Here is a 19,183-nt window from a genome sequence, read left to right on the forward strand (position 1 = left end):
TTTTACAATAGAGCTACAGGTATCTTCCAACAACTACTTAAATTAAACATAATATATTGGTTGTTAATGGGAACAAGTGTCTGGGGCCGGCTCTAGGCAAATGAGGCGGTCAAAAGTCTTCCAAATTTTAACCAATGGGATTATGACTTATTTCATTTTGATAGCATGAAGTATATGTTTGGATAGGAATTATTTTCCTGTGCGTTTTGCGTCCTCTTTTTCTTTTCTTTTTTGATACACGTGTTCAGCTTTTAGGAAACAAATGTACCTACTATTCATGAGACCCGCCACCATTTTATTTAGAATAAAATATATTAAAAATAGGTCTTATGATACTATTTGTATATTTAAAAATTATTTTGCTACAGTATTTTCAGTTTTTAACAAAATAAATTGTATCCAAACGGACCCTAAGACTAAATATTATTCAATAAATAAAATAATGAGTAATTTTTTATCAAATCAAAAATAAATGATTCTTCTAAAATATTTTCACAATACTTTCACAATAAATCCTAAGTGTCAGATTGTTACTAACTGTTATTGATAGGAAAAAAAGTCATTTCAATAGTGGGTTCAAATAAGAACTAGTAAAAACTTAACACAGTGAATGTAGCACAAAAATAAAAAATAAAATAAAAACTAATGCTACATACACATAAAAGTTCATAACATTTTTTGTGACAGTTGAGTTGATAAGTTTTTACAAGTTCAGCATATTCTACCTTTTTTTAGGACTTCATATGTTTACATTGTAGAGACAGAAAAGTGGTAAGTTTTGTATACATTTTCATATAACATTTGCTTTTTCTGTGTGTCTATGATGTAAATTGAAATTGCAAGGACAATGTAAATATAATTTCTTTTAATGTAAAATATGTTTTATTCTATTAGAGAAATATTTGAGTACAACTTTCGAAAGTTGTAGAAAGAAGAAAGCAAAGTCTGGAGAAATAAAAAGGAAAGTTGTAGAAAGAAGAAGGCAAAGTCTGTAGAAATAAAAGAAGAATATTGTAAATACATTGTTTTGTGCATGGTAGTTATTTTTTTTTTTAATTAGTGGATTAGTCCTATAATGTTACAAATTAAAAAACAAATGTTGAAAAAATAGTGTATATAATATTTCTCATTAGTTTTTGTCCGGAGCCAAATGCATCAGCAAGCATCGTATGGAAGTCTTCGCATGTGCCTATACGTAAGCTAGCAACTGGCCCTACCCTTATAGCTAAACGATAAATACTATTTGGTAGTGGTGCTCATCAGGGCCACCGCCACTACTTGTACCTGTTGGCATCCCCTTTCCCTCTTTACTTTTTTCTAATTTTTCTTCCTCTGTTTTTGTGGTTGTGGGTTGTTTTGGTGACTGGGTTGAATTTGGGATGTGAAAAAGCTTGACAATTTGGGTTGGTTTTGAAATTTGGGGCATTTGGGTGGTTGTTTTGTGCATCTGGAAAAGTAAAGTCCATAAACAAGTTGGAAATGTTAGTAAAGGAAAAAAGAGAAAAAGAAAAAAAGGAAATAACTAAAAAAAAAGGGTATTTAGGTCCTGTTGTAAAATGAGTGATTTTTAATGCTCCATGAGTCTATCACACTTTTTTTTTAAGAGGGTTTCAATTTATGGCATTCGCTTCTGATAATAGTTCTTTATCATCAGACCAAAACACAAATTAATTTTTGGCATAGGCAAGAAAATTAAACTCAAATCTCTTATTTAAACATCAAAAATTTTATCAATTGTTGTTTTGTCATGCTTAAAGCAACCATACTTAGTATTCTAAAAAAAAAAAAAAACAACAATACTTTATTAACTAAAAATTCAATCTTAATGGTTGTTGACCAGCACCCAATAACAATAGCCTTGTTAATTATTTGCTATATGAGGACACTATTTATAAACCAAAATATCTTAAGAGGATTTGAAAAAAAAAAAAAAAAATATATATATATATATATATATATATCTTCATATATATCAAGCGGATATTTCATGCGGGAGAGTATGATGTTTTGTTATGTGGTGCTCCCTTTAAAAAGAAGAAGTAAATACTCGTAAGCCATATTAGAAATAAATTTTAAAATAGGGACTTTTTATTTCCTTTTTTTCAATGTTTCCAGACTACTCTGTTTTCATTAATCCAATGTTTCAAGATTATTATTTGTTTCCTTTAGTTCAATGTTTCAAGATTTTTTTTCTCTTACACAAAAAAACTCTTTGCATTTTCATTTACCCTTTTACCCCATTGCACTTCTACTCGTTTATATATGCATGCCTACAGCCTTTCATGACATCTCATCTCAAATACACACAAACCAATAATAATGTCATATACCTTCAACCTTTCAACAACACCTACATAACTCCAACATTGTTGTATCATTTTATCCTGACCTATATGAGTAGGCTATGACCCAAAAAGCGGACTTGCATTTTTTATTTAGTGATGAAAGCTTACAGGTTTGATATTGATGTCAGATGTTGTGAATTTTGTAAAGGTTGTGATTGGTTTTGAGTCTTTGGATGAGTGGGATTTTGGTGTGGAAAAGTCGTAAATATATTTTCTTTTAAAAATAAAGAAAAATAAAAATAAACCTTCTAATTGATTATTGATGAAGTTAGCTATTTTTTATTTTGTTATAAAACTCATAATTAATAGGTTTTTTTGTAGTTTTTTTTTTTTTTTGTTGCTATTTTGTGTGGTATGAGCTACAGTGATAAAAATAAAAGTTGATGATGATTTCAAAGTTTTTTTGGTGTTTTTTTTTTTATATATTTCTAAAATTTTTAAGGATACAGAAGTCTAACTAAAGGCAATTTCTCATTGAGATAATAAATTGGGTGCTTGAGATTGGGATCTTCATATTTAGTTGTGAATAAGGATGAGTGGTTAAGGAAGTGTTTGGGAAGTTGCTTAAATTTATGTAATTTTAGGATATAAAATTATTTTATAATTTAATTCTTAATTGTAGATTTTAATAGTCTATTTGTAACAGTAAATATTATTTATTACTTAAAAAAAATAGTCTTATAGTATTCGGCAACTTTTCAAAAATAAAATATGAATTAAAAAAATCAAGTTTCAAAGCATTCAACAATATTGTGGGCAAACATATATATTATACAACAAAATAAGTATTATATAATATGTATGTTTAAATATACATAAAAATAATTTCAAATGAAATTATAAAGTATTGATATTAACTAGTATATAAAAAATGGAGGGCTTAAATATTTATTGAGATGGGCAGATTGCTTCTTACTGTGAGTCATGTATGATATGTTGTCCCTCTCTCCCCCTTCTTTGAAACTGTTTCAAATCACCAACTTGTTGGTTTTCTTCACATGACCACTATAAAGGACATTGGTGTGGCAATTGAGCAGATGCAGTGCCAATATGTGAGTTGGTCTCAATGATCATGGAGATAAGTAGTTAGAGACTTGTGTGATTCGTGAAAATATACAATTATTTCGAAATAAGGCATAATATATTATTCATTCTCTAAATTTTATCCTACATAATTCATTTCTCTAAAAATTAAACAATTCATAAAAGTAATTTCTATCTCTTTTTACAAATATATAATTTTATCATTTTTGGTATTTTTAATTGATATTATTATTTTGTAAAGTGGTTCATATTCTTCTAACTCTTGTTATTATTTATATTTTCTTATATATATATATATATATATATATATATATATATATATATATATAAGAGTATTCAAACCTCTTTAAGTATCTAACAATTCCCTTGGTTAAGGCTGTCCACAGCCACCAATAACTCCCAGAACCAATCGACCCAGTGTTGCTCGAACCAAGACCAACCCAATCAGAGCAACTCGCAATTGGCAATGGGTCTCTGACATCAAAGTCCAAAAGGTGCGGGTCAAGTGGTAGTTTTGGGTTTCGAAACCCAACGAAAACTGAACTGACCGAAGGTCTTCCACGATAACACCATCCCTAACCTCTCTCTCTCTCTCTCTCAGATTCGTCTAGATCCAACGAGATCTAGTCCAGATCCTTCAAGATTCAGCAAAATCTCGTCGTTATCTGACGAAATCTATGCCAGATCTTGATGGATCCAGCCAAATATCAGCCTTGTTAACAAAACCTAAAACCAACTAATACAACCCAATACCCGACAAGACCCGAATTGGCCGATCTGACAAGTCTTCCAAGTCGGTTTCGGGTTACTTTTTTCCCTACCCAAAGTTTTTGGGTCAAGTTCGGGTTAGGCACAAACCCAACCCATGGATAGTCCTACCCTCGGTATATGCAATCTTCTGTCCCACACACCTCAAGTTATTATATTTTCTTAATTTCTTTTGGTAGAACTAAAATTTTTAGTTTTAAAATTCTCATTCTCTGAAGGAAATTATAATGATAATCAAAACTTATCACATAATTACAATTGATATTACTCAAATGATTGAAAGGCACATTTAAATACATAGCCATATAGATTGTATTTTGTATAAACTCAAATTCTCACTTTCAAACAAATGAATGATTAACTCAAAAAAAAGAACAAACCAAAGTTATAAGAGGAAGAGAGAGGACTTGTGGTGGGAAACTCAAAAGGCACAATAATTCAACACCAAAACACATCAACCCAAAGTAACGATATTAAAAAACATAAAAATTCATCAACCTAAAATAATGTTGCAAGAAAGAATTAAAAATCTAGAGAGAGAGATAGCATAGTCACTTTTTTTCAGAAGAAAATATGAGAGTGAAGTATTTTCTTCAACTTTAAGAGATAAAGATAATAGCTTTATTTATTTTTAGTTTATACTTATAGTCACCCAAGATGGACCGAAGTTAAGCAAATGGATTAAAGTGGGCCAAAATGGACCGAATTGAATGAAATTAAACCAAATTGATCAAAATGGGCCAAATTGGACCGAAGTGCCTGTTTATTATCTTTCTTTTTTCTTTTTCTTTTTTTTGAAAAAGCTGTTTATTATCTTTACCTCTTGAAGTTTATGAAAATGACATATGGTTCTCTAAGTATGCGTGGAACTAAATTCTTCAATCTGACCTTGAATACTACATTAACATACAAAATTACAAATATGAATACAGTGATGACATATGAGTTTTTTTCGGATGAGTATAAACTATAAATAAATGATTTCTCTATTGAAACTGTTTGTATTACATGTATTTTTTTCATTATAAGTTCTTAAGTTACATTTAAGTTCAAAAACATGTAAAGTCATGGTAGTAAAAAGTGATGAACCTATCATGATTAGTAAGTTACAATAAGTTTTGAAAATGTGTAAAGGCATAATACATTATTGCATACATTAATGTGTGTGTGTGTATTTTAAATGATGGAAAGAAAATAATGATAACTGTGTTACATAAGGCCCCAAAAGGCACTAAACAGCTAATAACAGAATAAGCCTCTGTTAACACCAGATACATAACAGAAGCACAGCAGTACAATCTTCAGATAGTTAAATTTTTTGCAGCGAAAAGCAATTACAATTTGCTTCTATTGAAATTTAAACCTGTAGCAGTTCTGGATCCAAATAACTTCTTAAAGCCATCACCAGACAGGACATTTTCTCTTTTTGTTTTGCCTTTTTAGATGAGGAAGAAGGTAGTTATGGAAACGCTAACAGGTACTGCCCAATATAAGCATACAGAAATTATGGCAAGTGGAACATGAAGGGCTACCATTACCATCACCTTTTTTTTTTTCTTTTTGTGGGGTTAAGGTCTTTGATCATCTTAACAGAGACTTGATTCAATTTTCAATACAAGAATTAAATTAAATTATACATCCTTTGGAGTCACTAAGTCCATAGCAACTGTAGAAATTTAAGTTCACATTTTCCAGACACAAGCTAGTCTACTGAATCTGAAAACAGACTAGGCAATACTAGTGAGGTAAGGAAGACCAATTTGTGTGCAGACACCCAATAGAGTATACAACAAAGGATGAAGCTCCACAATTTTTCAATCTTCCAAACAACACCCCAAACATTATACTTGTAGTTTAAAACCCCTTGATTAAATTAACAGTGTGTTTTAAAATTTTCCTTCAAAAAAACCATAATATATATGAGTTAAGCTGCGCTTCCTGCATTTTATTCATTACAAATCCAATTCAACGGGGTGTTGTCGTTGGATTCAATGCTAGAGACATCAAATTTTTAACCTTCCAACTTAAAATAGTGAGAGTAAAGCTCGATATGGGGCAAGTGATGTGATTCACCGCAAGAACAGTATAATTTCTCCTCAAATAGAGGAGATCAAGTGGTATGCAGTTTGAATTGAAATGCCATATGCCACAACTCACACGGTTGTACTGTCTTACTTGCAAACAATGAGGGTTTGCAAAAGACAAAAGGACTGTGCCTGCAATATTCATTCCCTGTACATTTCCAGTTTTGACTTTGAATGAGTCTTTATTTTCTTTTTCAATCACACAAGTACCTACAGTTAATATATTATATATCTCATGTCAGCTGAAACTCTATCGTACCTATAAAACTGTCTCTCGATTATCTGCTTGAGACCTTAATTCAATCAAGGGCTGGTGATCACATTCGCTTCAGTAATGTACCACGTTTGCAGTGCTAGTACGTTCGTATAGATTAACATTTTTCCGTTTATTTGTTTATGTACAGCCTTTTAAAAGCTCTTTTCTTTTTCTCACTACAATTATAACATCCAAATGCACCAGCAGATAGTACCATAGCACAATAGAGTCGATTCAAGTTTCACAAAATTACATTCTATCCAAACAGTCAAAAGCAAAAAGTCCAACAGAAAGTTTAAAATTCTTATTCTCTTTTTTCCCCATCTGTTTTTTTTTCGTCAACAACTCTGTAAAATATATGGTTCTTCTCCCACTACTACATCAGAGCCAAGAAAATCAAATGCAGACACTGAACACATCTTTTTTAACTTAAAAACCAGAGAACCGATGCACAATTTGCTTTTATATTTACAGTTCAATCCAGGCTCAGCAGCTACATTGCCAGGTATTCCATCTCCGAACTTTTGCAAACAAGATCTGGCTTCTCTTCCCACAAAATCTGCATCAAATTCAAAACAAATGATCTGAATTCACCTTGGTATACCTGTAAAACATTCCTCCAAAAAAAAAAACATTCCCACAACATTCCTCACTAGCCAAAAAATGCCAACAAGATGCCCCTGTAAAATCAAGGGCATTAAACTCGGTAAATTGTCAGCATGGCCTGAGAAAAAATCAACATCCTCAATTGTACTCTACAGAGGGGGGAGGAGCCAAGGACAGGACTCTCCTAACATCCTCAATCTCCCCATCAAATCCCCCAAATCCTATCTGGCCAGAGGTGATACAGTTTTGTTAAAAGCACACCAAGTGCGTCTTGAAGCTTAAAGCTCGAAGCCCCAAAGTCTAGGCGCTTTGCTTGGCCAAAGCAAAGACCGTTTCAAGAAGAGCGCCTTAGACACGCCCTAAATGATACAAACAAGGCTAATATACTATTCTCTCTTATGCTTTTTGGTCTTGGCCTTGTAGATGTATGTTGATGTAACCATATACATCATTTGATCATAACTATCATGTATAAGTATTTTATAAGCACAGGAGAATCATATAAAATTTTATGTTTAAACTTTCTATGACTAAAGTATGATCATATTGTCCATTGATAACTGTTTTCAACTTACTATATTAAAATTTTAAGATATTGAAATAACTAAGTAAAATTTGAACTTACAAACATTATACAATTGCACTTACTTAAAAGGTAAAATATAAAATATAAAAATATAAAATAAAAACTTGAGTTTTCATTTTATTTATATTCTATATCATGAATATCTATTAGAGGTTATAAGATATTATATTTGAAAACGGTGCGCTTTACTTCAATCAAGTGCACGCTTGCTCTTTGTGCCTAGGGCCCTAGGTGCCAAGAGACCTGTGCGCTTGACTCTTTTACCAACCCTAGTGATATGTGTACTACTTTCAACCCTTACAGTAAACAAACTCTAATTGGAACCTCAACACCTTGAAATAATCAAGTTCAAAATATGATGGGACCCAGAATTATCTTTAAATCTGCAGTGCTCAATTTAATAGTCTAGAAGTTCATGTGAAATAAAAAAATACTTGTACTACTACAATCTATGACAGTCCCAACCAGTCAGAATTTCCAAATTTTAATCTACCAAATCTGATTTAAAAGGGTTATGAAATTAGGGACTCAAACCTGCTCCCCAAGAACTTATGAAGCCAACCTTTCCCCAAAAACCTAATAAATCTGATTTTAAAGGGTATTATGAACATAAATACCCCTTACTGAAAGATTTAACATGGAATCTGTAAATAAGAGTTGGATTTAGCATAAATAATCTGGTCCCTGCACCATGGATCTTAACAAAAATATTACAATTGTGCAACATACCATTGCTGGTTTTTCCTGAACTCCGTAAGCACCGGGTATATGTTCTCAAAGGCTGTATAGGTCTCATCTCTCACCTTAAGATTCGAAATGAAACAATGCTGATCAGATCCAACCAGAATAGCATATAAAACCTGGGAGGGCAGAACAAAAAAAAGGAGTCTAGTGATATCACCTTAGCTCCTGTAAGAACGATTTTTCCTGACACAAAAATAAGCAGCACAATCTTTGGTTGTTTCATGCGATAGATCAACCCTGGGAACAGCTCTGGCTCATACTGACCACCAGAATGAGAACACAATCAATTTCAATTCTCAAAGTTTTAAAATTGTTCCAAAACATGGTTGAAACTTTGCTAGACCAAAAAGATACCAAAACTGGCGAGTATTTTTTTTTAAATGGGATACTTCTAAAATAAATTTCAAATGTCGCAGACACCAACCAATTTCATAGAATCATTACTACAAAACAAGCTTTCTACTGTTTCCAGCCAAGTTGGTATTACAACTGGCTATTTGATGTCCGGACAATAATGTTTGCAACAAGTTTTAACTTCAGAAAGGCTCAATTTACATATAACTTCATTTTCCATAGCTTGTGTGTATGCAGGTATGCATGTCGTAGTTTCCATGGAAGTGTTTAATTCCAAGAATGGCCTTTTAAGACAACCTATCCCCCAATCATGGCCACTTCAATGATCAGGGAAGGAAAAGGAGAACATTGCACAGGCTATTTTTTTGGTAAGTACATTCCAAAGTCTGATAAATCACACACAAATACCAATAATGGCTCTTGATATTTAACAGAAAGAACAATTAACACAGGTGGACACACAGCCATCACTTACACTAGAAAAGGCACCATGGGAATATGCCAGTCCTTCAAGCCTGATGGGGAATTTAACATCACATGAACCAACTATATTCTGAATCTTAAAATCCTACAACAGTGAAAAGTATCAACATTAGACAAATAGTAATTCTTTGTAAAATACCAAAGCTGCATGTGTCAGCATGTTTTAATACATATACATACATAAATGACAGAGGATTGCACTGAAATTAATTTTTACCTTGAATTTAGCTGGAAAACCAAGCTTCTGTATAATTCGAGCATACTGAAAAGCAGAGATACAATGTCAGATTTGGAAATTCAATATTAAAACAACAGTATTAAATCCTAAAGATCTAGACAATTTGCAGCTCTTTTAGTGACAACATGATGAGCATGCAATTAACTTTTTTTAATCACATTCTCGTAAAACAAGGAACTGTTTGCTTGTAAAGCGTATGGGCATGTATAATTCCACCTTTCAGCTCTGCCAACATTTTCATGAATTTAAGTGCTAGTTTGAAGAGACTAGATATCTGAGAAGTAAAGCCAAACTACAAACAACAAGCTATAGGGTTCTGGATACTCCTCTGCATCTCCCAGATGGCCCTATGTTTAAAAACTGAAGTATGCAGCTGCCTGAGGGTTTAAAGGCATGCATTATAAAGTTATGAATACTGTACTATTTCAGCTGAATATATTGTACTGGTTACCACACTGGTACACATAACCCTACGGTAACATTTGCCAAAGATTTGGGGTGTTGACCCGTTTCAATTCCAATTGCTTCAGCTAATTTTACTGTTTTGTGCAGATACCAATTCTTATTCCATTTTGAAAACTTTTCATACTGACAAGGTTATTTTGATAAAATTGGTATGCCCTAATGTTGGAATGAGGTTATGCGGGGAATATACACGCACACAAAGTATAATCCGAGAACAGTACACCAGAATGCACCAACACTGAAATATTTCATTCCAGTATATACAAACCAAATCGGCCACCAAAACTATATTGTAACTTTGATCCATTACCTTCCGTGCTGCCAACTTCGACTGTTGTTCACTCTTAGCTCCAGTGCAAACCTAAACATTTGGTATTCAAATAATCATTAAAAAATCTTAGAAATAAAAAAAACAGCAAAGATGCCAAATCATGTATGTCTATTTTAAAGAGAACAACATAGCAAGCTTTCAGATAGAAAGCACCAACTTAATATTCCAAAAAAAAAAAAAAATTAGCTAAAATAGTGGATTCATTTAACAACAGGAGGAACAGGTAGCACTTATTGGCCTCATCCATCCACAAATTGAAAGACAATTTTTCTCTTATCACAAATTTCTAAGTAAATGACACATAGATGGGCTCATTTTTCACTTATCACTCTAGCATAGATCAACGAACAATGCATGTTAATCTTCAAGAATAGAGATTTTTGATTGTGAGAGAGAGAGATAACAACAAAAACAGACCCAGATGGCACTTTAAAGGCATATAAAACAGCATATAAAGAGAACTTCTACTGTTGCACTTAGAAAGGTACCGAATGCTTTGTCAAAACTTACCATCTTCCCAGAAGCAAAAATCAAGGCTGTGGTTTTTGGTTCCCTTATCCTCATAATTACGGCAGCAAAACGCTGCAAGAACACAACAAATGTAAAATTTAAATGGTATTGATATAAAACCCAAAACACAACTCTAAGTGAAACAAGAAACAAGCTTAACCATCTTTGTCAAATCAAAAACCATTAAAAACGAAAACAGGGGGTGGGGGGGAAAGGAGGAAAATAGCTTTTCTGAGTCATTGAATTCCTAGAAAATCAATGGCTTAAACCAAGCTTTCTTAGAGTAAGCAAATATATTCCATCATCAACTGGATTCAACAAAGGATAAATAGATAAGGAACACCCAGCACTATGGTTAATAACGCCCCCCGCCCCCCAAAAAGAGAGAGGGAGAGAGAGAAAGCCATGCCCACAAACGTCTCATACCTTGGGATTGTATTCTGCATTACGAGCTTGAAGAGCAATGGACTTAAGATCCAATTTGCATTCCAAATTTACTGTAGACACAATGTTCCTGAAGTGACAACACTAAGATGTTATAGGCTACTAATTCTGGGAATAAACAACATAAGTGAGTTATTGCAATGTCCCATTCATTAACAGAGCCACATACAGGAAGAGCCAAAGTAATAAACTAATCTTTTATTTTATATAATCTGAAGATCATGGGGACACAAATCTATCTGACCAAGAGATCCATATCCATCAGAAAGCAGAACTAATATTCAACTCTTCCACCAATATATAACTGAAGGCTTCAGTGCTCATTTTATAATTAAATCAATGTAAGAAAGTAATAAAATCTATCAATAATAAGCAACCAGAATCCACCCAAGTATAAGAAATTGTGTCTTTGTGTGTGTGTGTGTGTACATGCTCAACTTATTTGAATCATAAAGTATCTAATTATTCAGAAACCAACCAAAATCAAAGAAAAAAAAGGGTTAAAATGTTAGGCTCTAATCACACATCCATTCTTGAGACAGGAGGGAGAGATAATCATAGTGAATGCAGGAACCAAATTAAGAGTTAGGCAAACCCTAGCATTTACATTCAAAACATCTAAACACATTCACACTCATTCCCACAGTAGCCAGAGCACAACTGTAATTTCATATTGCTGGATACAAAATGTCAATCACAACAAATATACAGCCATTAACATTGTACGGCAAGTGACCCACATCAGAACCCACATCATTACCATTGTTAGACACAAAAAAAAATATCAATTACAATGCAATGACAGACATATGTCCAAGTACCAACACATACTAGCCATTACAGCATCATAAAAACCTATGATCCTCACAACATATTATACACTGCATTTTCCTCTTCCTGGTCTTACAACAATTGGCTCACGTCCATATCAGGATACTTATCTTTTAGAGATTAACATAAAGCTTAGTCAACCAAACAGGTGCATATATATCAGAATAGTACATAATGAATTTGTGACAAAAAAGAAAAGGAACTCACTGAAGGGTAGGGACAATCCCAGAAGGGTGCTTCTTGAGATCAACTGGTTGGCTCCCTTCCAATCCCTGTTCCGCCATTCCTTTCTTTTCTTAAAAATTCTTCTTTTACTCTGTTAGAACCAACACATAATTATTCACCACCAAAACCCCATCTCTAATCGAACCCAGAAACATACTCCATAAAACCAACTAAACTCAACACCCATTTACACAAATCATTCACCACCAAAAACCCATTTTTAATCAAACCCAGAAACCAAATCTACAAACCAACAGAATTCAACACATTTACACAAAAACATTCACCACCAAGAACCCATTTTTAAATCAAACCCAGAAACAACATCCACTAACTTTTCAAGAAACCAATACATACACACGATAAAATTACTGAACAATCATCCATAAAATTATAAGATTTATTTCTGTCAGCTCAGACAAAACAAAAGAACTTCTCTTTCTATACCATTAATCCCATCAAAATAAGCGAAGGTAAAGCACCCAATAAACACACACACACACACAGAGTAAAAGTAGTGGGGGGTACTCTAAACTTGGGTTCAGCTAGGTTTTTCATCATGGGTATCCAAGATCAACAAAAATTTCACCCAAAAAACAAAAATCCAAAACATGGGTTCATCTGGGTTTTTCATTCAGTTAAATTTACAAATAAAAAACCTTAGATTAGAAACAATAATTAAAGGTTTTAAAGACTAAAAGAGCGAAGAAACAATAAAGCAAAGAAAAAAAAAAAAAAAGGAGTTCGATTGGTTCATGTTTAGACAGGATCTGATAAAAAGAAACACAGACCTCTCCTCAATTTGAAGTTGTCTGTGCTAGGGTTTGATGATCGAAAAAATCAGAATCAGAAGAATCAGATCTAAAGAAGAAGAAGAAGAAGAAATTAACGGAACTTGGGAAATTTGGGAGGGAGCGGGAAGAGTTTAAATGGAGAGTTGTTTTTATATACAGAGTTTGAAATTCTGGGGATTTAAAAGAGAGGAAGATATAAGGAGAGAGAGATGAGAGTGTGTGTTTGTGAGAGAGAGAGATGAGAGAGAGCTTTCCCTGGTTGCGTTTTGTGGATGTGTTGGGGGGTCTTGGAGAGATCTACTCTTGGGTTTTATTTATAGGTCTCGATATTGTCCTCGTGGATTGAGATGTGGTCAACTTGTGTTGAGGGTGTTATTGGGATTTTGAGTGGGGGTGATATTGTTACTGGTTTTTTTGGGGTGTGTTGGTGAAGTTCCAATGGGTGTTTGACACGTTTTTTTAGGGGGGTGTTCTTTCTAGAGTTTGTGAGTCTTCTAGATTGAATTCTTTTGGCCCAATGACATGGGCCCACTTACGAGTTGGTTTTTTTTTTTTCTTTTAAGCTTGTTTGTTTTTTTCTTTTAAGCTTGTTTGTTTTTAAAAAAATAATTCTATGTTAGCCACCAGAACGTTACTTTATTTATTTTATGATAAATTGTAAATTGTAAATTACACCCATAAATTTTAGGAGTGTAATTTACAATTTACCTTTTATTTTAGTATAACATTTACAATACGCTCTATATCACATTTCTTACTTTAGCACACCACTTATTAAAATAACTTTTTTTTTTTGAACACCTCCCTTTTATTAACAAATACAAGATAAAACTCTAGGTAGGGATGACAATTTTGTCCCGCCCTGCTTAACCCGCCTCTCCTTACTTCGTCTCGTGTGGGTTTTTCCCGCCCCATAAAGGTGGTGGGGCAGGGATGGAGTAAAATTTTAGAGCCGCCCCGTGTTGCTAAAGGTTATAATTGCAAATTTCTCGTATCATAAAATCCTACTATTTAAGCAAACATATTAATATTAACTTATTTTATTATACCTAATGTGGTTCTTTGCCTTTATTTTATTATGTATTATACTATGAGATTTTTATTTTTTTGTGATTGTCTTGTTAAACATTTGGATATATTATTCAATTTTCTAAAAATTGATTTGATTTAATGGGATAAATTTAGTTGTAATTTCAAATATATTTTTATTAATGAAATAGGTTTCATTAAAAAAATTATAATAGTTATAGGGAAAATTAACAAAAACTAGAGTTTTACGTGGGATGGGGCTTTGCGGGGCCACAAGAAGCGGGGATGAGGTGAGAAAGTTTTCCCTCTCATGCAGGGCGGGGACGAAAACTCCATCATTCGGCCCTACCCCACTCCATTGCCATCCCTACACAAGCAACAACCAACCGTTTATTGTAACTTGTTTTAGCATTATGGTTTGTACCCTTCTACTAGTAGAATGGTATGGTCACAAATATTTAAAAAATTTGGTATTTAGAGACCTCTATCGCAGCTTGTTTTTTGGTGATTGATGTGCTTAATATTAAAAAATTAGCATTTAACATATCTAATGCTAGTGCTCTAACAAGTACTCTCAGTACAACTCGATCACGTGTTCACTTCGTGTCTCATCCAATACATTGAAGCATTAGATGAAGACTTTGTCCCTTTCAAAAAGTCAATTTCAAAAATAAATTATCAAATGAGCACTTAGTTCAATTGGTTGTTTTATGTTTTCCTCTCATATTAATATATAAATAAGCAGGGCCGGCTCAAGATAGTTTGAGGCCTAAGGCGAAAATTTTAAAATGGCCTTTTTATATTTCACTTAAATAATATTTAGTTTGTTTTTTTATTATATATTTATTATTTCAATTTATTATTAATTCTTACAAACTGACATATCACTAATAAAAAAAAGTTATTCAAACATTCATTTATTATATTGTTTAAGTGACACTGATTATATTCATGTCACATCAGTTTGTAAGTTTTTTGTCGTAAAATTTGTATTAGCTTCAGCATTTTTCTTTCACTTATTGGTGATTGGGTTGTATTTCTATTAATTTTATTGTTAAGAAAATGACAAACTTACTACAAATTTGACTACAAAAAGTTACAAATTGATGTGACAATGAAGTGGCATTTCAACAACAGAATTAATTGAGTATTGAATTACTCGCACATCAATTTCTAGGACCTATGTAAGCAACCGAGTAATATACTAGCATAACTCTAATATTTTAGGGCTTCTCAAGAGTGGAAAAAAAAAGTACACCTAACTCACATTTTTTATTTTTTCCTCAATTACCAAAAAAAAAAAAAATCACCTCCCCCATTCTTGAGGGCCTTAGGCCATGGCCTAAATGGCCTAAGCCTAGGGCCGGCCCGGTAAATAAGTCTCTCCATAAGTTGGGATAAGTTTGGAGTATTTTTCATCCAACCAAACCTTGTAAAATTGGATTTTTATTCAACTATTTAAACTTATTACAGTTTCACCCAAATTAAGTAAAAAATATGAAAATAATTTAAACTAGTTAATCTAAACTAAGTCTTAAAATCCAAAAATAATTAAATTAACAATGTTTTTGTTATAACATTAAATTAACAATGTTAAAATATATAATTGTTACCTATTAAATTAATAGCATGGATTGGGTTATGTTACTGGAATTGGAAATTTTGTCAACGCAAGCATATATATATATATATATATATATATATATATATATATATATATATATATATATATATATATATATATCCAACCATCAACTTTTGGAAAATCAAATCGAGTTATTGAGATGGGTTTGGTTAAAGTTACTTGGATATAATTTTTTGTGAGCCTAAAACCAAGCTAACCCAAAAGTTTCATTTAAAAAAAAAAAAAAAACCTCAACCCAACCCGAGGTATCGTGTTTTCTTGGCTCAAATTCATCAGATTGATTAGTTGAGTGCACACATCTACCAAAAGGCTAAAGGGTGCACTCTATGTACAAAATCCACAAGGGGCATGCCCTCATATAAAAGGAGGGCATAGTCATCATAAATAGAAATTTTTTACCAATTTTTTATCATGACATTTTCATCAACTTGTAATATTAGTTTTACACGGATCTATAATAGACAATTTTTCTTATGCACTAATTACAACACATTATATTCCTAGTTCCTACAAACTTTTCCTCCAATCTCTTCTCCTCTTCCTCAATTTCTCTCCATCCAAACATAGGAGCCATTGTAAAAAGATTAAGAAAATTTTAAATTAACTATAATTATTAAGTTTTAAAAAAATTAAAATAAAAAAAGTAAAAAAAATTAAAAGACGAGTTTAACGATTGCTTCTAAAACTTATATTCTTTCCTTGAGTTAGGTATGGACAGCTGTGGTTTTTTTTTTTTTTTTTTTTTTGCATAACTCATTTACTTCCATTTTGGTTTGTAACATGCCAAACGTACCTCAAATGAGTGGACTTGAAGCCTGGAACCCCAAATTTCATCCATTGTCCTTAATTGATTAATTAATTAGCAAGAAGATTACTTTCTCTCCCCTTCTTTTAGTTGTTAAATCTCACTTTGATTGATCAATGTGTGATATTTCGAATCCTCATTACTAATAGAATCGAAATGATCTCTGAATTGATCAGAGGATCCTTTCAATTGGCTAGAATCTGTTACTTAAACGAAACTAATTCTTGTGGAATCATATTGAATATTTGACAATCTTGTAGCCTAGCTTTTTTTTTATAATAAAAAAACTATTTACCAAAAAAAAAATATATATATATATATATGTATATATATTGAAATAGTTAATCCTATAATTTTTATGAGTAAGAAAAGGGCTGTAGTACTATTTTTGAACCCTTAAGAGAAGTTATTTCATTTTCTATTATTTTTTGAGAATCAGGAGAAGTTTTTTTTTTGAGAATCAGGAGAAGTTGGTTACAAGTTTCTTGACATTTTTTAAGAGATAAAATTTGACTAGAACCAACAAAAGATACATGCGTATATATCACTTAAATATAGTTTAGTAAGTAGACACACTCAATCTTTCTATTGCCAATTGTAGCCTCGAACTAAAACCAAAAAAATGCTTGTATCGAAAGTATATTTTGTTTGAAGTAGGTTTTAGACTCACATGTATATTAAACCTTTTAAAACTCTTCATTATCATTAGTAAATTAAAATCTATTTATTGATACAACATCTTATAAGATGTTCCTCTCACAACAATTGTAAGGTCCCACATGTTCAGAGAGAAATATCTCATAATAATGAAAGAGTAATGCTACAATATAAGTTGAGTTAACAAGTTTAAGTTTTTACTTGTTTTTGTTTGTAATTTTCTTTCTCTACGAGCTTGTTTCTTCTAGTTTTTGTTTGTAACTTTCTTTCTCTGCTAGTTTTTAATCCGAGTGTTTCATATGAAGTTGCCATGCCTTAGAGCTGCTTAGGTTCTTCTCCAATATAAGTTCTATTATTTATGGTGTTCTCAAATCTTCTCCAATATAAGTTCTATTATTCCTGAAAAACAATATTCAGAGGCCTGTAGCAAATATTATTCCTTACATCACCAGCCTCTATAACCCTATAAATCATCTAAATTTTAAATAAAATAAGCAAACAAAAGCAATTGTTTAAATCCGGACAAAACCCAGTTTTTTTATTTTAAAAAAAACACAGAAAGAAGAAAATAATAACATTAGGATGTTGTCAGAAGTAGCTGGTTAGGATATCACATACTTCGGCAAAGAAAATATCATTGGGAATCCGAATGATTCTTTTCATCATCCAACATCTCTAATTCAAAGAAAAAATATATACCAATCACCAATTCAATTAAATAGCTAAATGGGAGAAAATTAATTTTTCTTTTTAAAAATGTAGCAGCCTTTTTTATAAATATAGCTTAATGGGTAATATTTTAACATCCGAGGGTTTCAGCAATTATGTTATTATTAAACAAGCTTTTCAATATGATTAGATCATTTACTTTAAATCATTCTAAATTGTCAGAAATTCGATCAATGATTCCTATCATAGGCCACCACTAATGAAAACAAGAAAATTTCATATTGATTTTGATTGAATGTAAAATTACAACTTTGATTGCAACCAAAGTAGAAACTACCCAAAGAGCAGAAGGCAAACAAATTCTTTAAGCCCATTATTAAAAACCAATTCAAACCTAACAGAATCAGACTAATCTATCAAACACGACTGAAAATACAACCTTAAAAACATCATTCAGAGGCCTAATGAACAACAAACCAGGAAGCAAAGAAATTGAAATCAGAGTGAAAAAGAGGCCTCAGAGATCTTGGTGGATAAAATTCATCAAATGGGAAATCCCATCAAGAGTAGCAAATATTAATCCTTACATCACCGGCCTCTATAACCCTATCACTAATCTTTGAAATAAAAACACATAAATAAACAAAAGCAAATCTTAAAATCCAAACAAAACCCAGATTTTAAAATAATAGAAGGAAAAAAAAAATCACAGAGAATATGATAAGATGTTGTCAGAAGTAGCTGGTTAGGATATCACATATTTCGGCAAAGAAAATATCATTGGGAATCCGAATGATTCTTTTCATCATCCAACATCTCTAATTCATAGAAAAAATACATAACAATCACAAAATCATTCTAGTAGCTTAATGGGTATGTTTCAAAATAATAGAAAAGTTTTTGAAAAAAATGTATCAGCCTTGTCACCGAGAAAAATATCCTAGGAAGAGGAAACCCGGAGCTAAAGGCAGAATTACAAGTATGGAATAGATACAAGTAACATAAAACTTCAATATAGCCTAATGATAGATTCCATGACCCCAATGATAAAGTTTTCAGATCACAGAATTGCAATATTAGGCCTAATCAACCATCATGTAACCAAACACTACTAGACCCATATCAACAAAAGCACACAAAATCAATAGATACAGAAGAACAAGAATGAAACCTTTGAGGTCATTTGAGAGTTTGGAGTAAGGAGTTTTGTGATTTGATTTATGAAAACGTAAGAGGTCGCCGCACAAGTGAGGAATGAAAGAGCTGTGAG

At 32.1% G+C, this 19,183-nt stretch overlaps 1 protein-coding gene and 3 non-coding genes across 4 annotated transcripts; all 4 read right to left on the bottom strand.

Moving 5' to 3' along the window:
* Positions 1 to 6,779: 6,779 nt before the first annotated feature.
* Positions 6,780 to 13,397, bottom strand: LOC142607353 (TATA-box-binding protein). Its single transcript, XM_075778804.1, has 10 exons — positions 13,106 to 13,397; positions 12,297 to 12,405; positions 11,241 to 11,328; positions 10,815 to 10,886; positions 10,284 to 10,334; positions 9,488 to 9,532; positions 9,263 to 9,355; positions 8,591 to 8,692; positions 8,419 to 8,492; positions 6,780 to 7,056 (listed from the first exon to the last, which is right to left on the bottom strand). Coding segments are annotated over exons 2-10 (603 nt in total). The 5' UTR covers positions 12,374 to 12,405; positions 13,106 to 13,397; the 3' UTR covers positions 6,780 to 7,055.
* Positions 13,398 to 17,827: 4,430 nt separating this feature from the next.
* LOC142608498 (small nucleolar RNA R12) lies at positions 17,828 to 17,916 on the bottom strand. The gene has a single exon (XR_012839527.1). It is a non-coding gene; the product is annotated as a small nucleolar RNA R12 (small nucleolar RNA).
* A 510-nt stretch (positions 17,917 to 18,426) lies between these two features.
* Positions 18,427 to 18,510, bottom strand: LOC142608483 (small nucleolar RNA SNORD24). The gene has a single exon (XR_012839512.1). It is a non-coding gene; the product is annotated as a small nucleolar RNA SNORD24 (small nucleolar RNA).
* Positions 18,511 to 18,639: 129 nt separating this feature from the next.
* On the bottom strand, positions 18,640 to 18,728 carry LOC142608497 (small nucleolar RNA R12). Its single transcript, XR_012839526.1, has one exon. It is a non-coding gene; the product is annotated as a small nucleolar RNA R12 (small nucleolar RNA).
* Positions 18,729 to 19,183: the final 455 nt, after the last annotated feature.

The sequence above is a fragment of the Castanea sativa genome, chromosome 8 (assembly GCF_040712315.1).
Source record: "Castanea sativa cultivar Marrone di Chiusa Pesio chromosome 8, ASM4071231v1".
Lineage (NCBI taxonomy): Eukaryota > Viridiplantae > Streptophyta > Magnoliopsida > Fagales > Fagaceae > Castanea > Castanea sativa.

Bases quoted from the DNA above. Each gene is read 5' to 3' on its own strand.
- LOC142607353 (XM_075778804.1), bottom strand. From the start codon at position 12,373: ATGGCGGAACAGGGATTGGAAGGGAGCCAACCAGTTGATCTCAAGAAG. The intron at 10,335-10,814 runs GTAAGTTTTGAC...CCAAATGTTTAG, and splicing joins TTTTTGCTTCTGGGAAGATG to GTTTGCACTGGAGCTAAGAG. The intron at 9,533-10,283 runs GTAATGGATCAA...TCTGCTTTTCAG, and splicing joins CGAAGTTGGCAGCACGGAAG to TATGCTCGAATTATACAGAA.